The 932-nt window shown below is 63.6% G+C and overlaps 1 protein-coding gene across 1 annotated transcript in view; it reads left to right on the top strand.

The window, feature by feature from the left end:
• LOC119589399 overlaps window positions 1-932 on the top strand; it is a gene marked incomplete at its 5' end in the record, with an annotated part of 35,476 nt that overhangs the window by 28,734 nt on the left and 5,810 nt on the right. The window contains 1 exon segment of the mRNA XM_037938013.1: window positions 85-932. Coding sequence (XP_037793941.1) covers window positions 85-932 — 848 coding nt within the window.

A 932-nucleotide genomic window follows, 5' to 3' on the forward strand; every position in this document is an offset into this window, starting at 1 on the left:
CACATTACTTTTTGGTATATACCAGTTAGTGTGTTATAATCTGTATTATTCTCTCAATAACCATTATTTTTCTCTCGTCCCCAGAGTGCCTGCGGGGCCAAAATACAGATCTGCCGGACGCTGATGAACCGGCCCGAGATCGTGTCCATCGGCGTGGTGTGGGACTCGGAGCGGCCGACGCTGGAGCACATCATGGCCGTGTTCGCCACCGTGGGCACGACGCTACGACTCCGCGACGTGTTCCAGAGTGTTGTGGACGACCGTTGGGCCCAACACACGCAGCACCAGCTGGTCGGAGTCGTCACCTACTACGGAAAGCATTACTCCACCTTCTTTTATCACACGAAGCTCCGGGTGTGGATATACTTCGACGATGCGACAGTACGAGAAATAGGGCCGCACTGGGAACAGGTCGTCGACAAGTGTCGTCGCGGCCACTTCCAGCCCCTCCTGCTGCTTTATGCCAATCCCAGTGGCACTCCCGTGCCCGTCGACACGGCCCCGCGGACGGTGTCTCTCGTGCCGGGCCACCGGACCAGCAACCGGGCCGCGCAGCCTCCCCACAAAGGCTCGGCGGCCGGGGAGCCCTACTCGCAGGCCACGACCCGCCGTGCCGTCACGCCCAACCCCGAGAAGTGCGTGGACGTGAGCGGGCCGACGCCGCGCCGCGCCATCACGCCCAGCCCCGAGGTGGCGGCCCAGCGCGACGGCCACCGCGACTACCAGAACATCCACACCGTGACGCAGGTTTACCAGGACGGCGCCGGCGAGGCCCACAGCGACGACGTGTTCGACCAGGGCACGTCCAACTACCGGCGGCAGCTGGAGAGCATCAAGCAGAGCGGCTCCGTCCTGCCGAACAAGCCCAGCATCCCCGGCCGCGGCCGACTCGACTCCGACGACTCCGTCTACGCCGGCAGGAGAAACGACTC

Source organism: Penaeus monodon, chromosome 25, assembly GCF_015228065.2.
Source record: "Penaeus monodon isolate SGIC_2016 chromosome 25, NSTDA_Pmon_1, whole genome shotgun sequence".
Lineage (NCBI taxonomy): Eukaryota > Metazoa > Arthropoda > Malacostraca > Decapoda > Penaeidae > Penaeus > Penaeus monodon.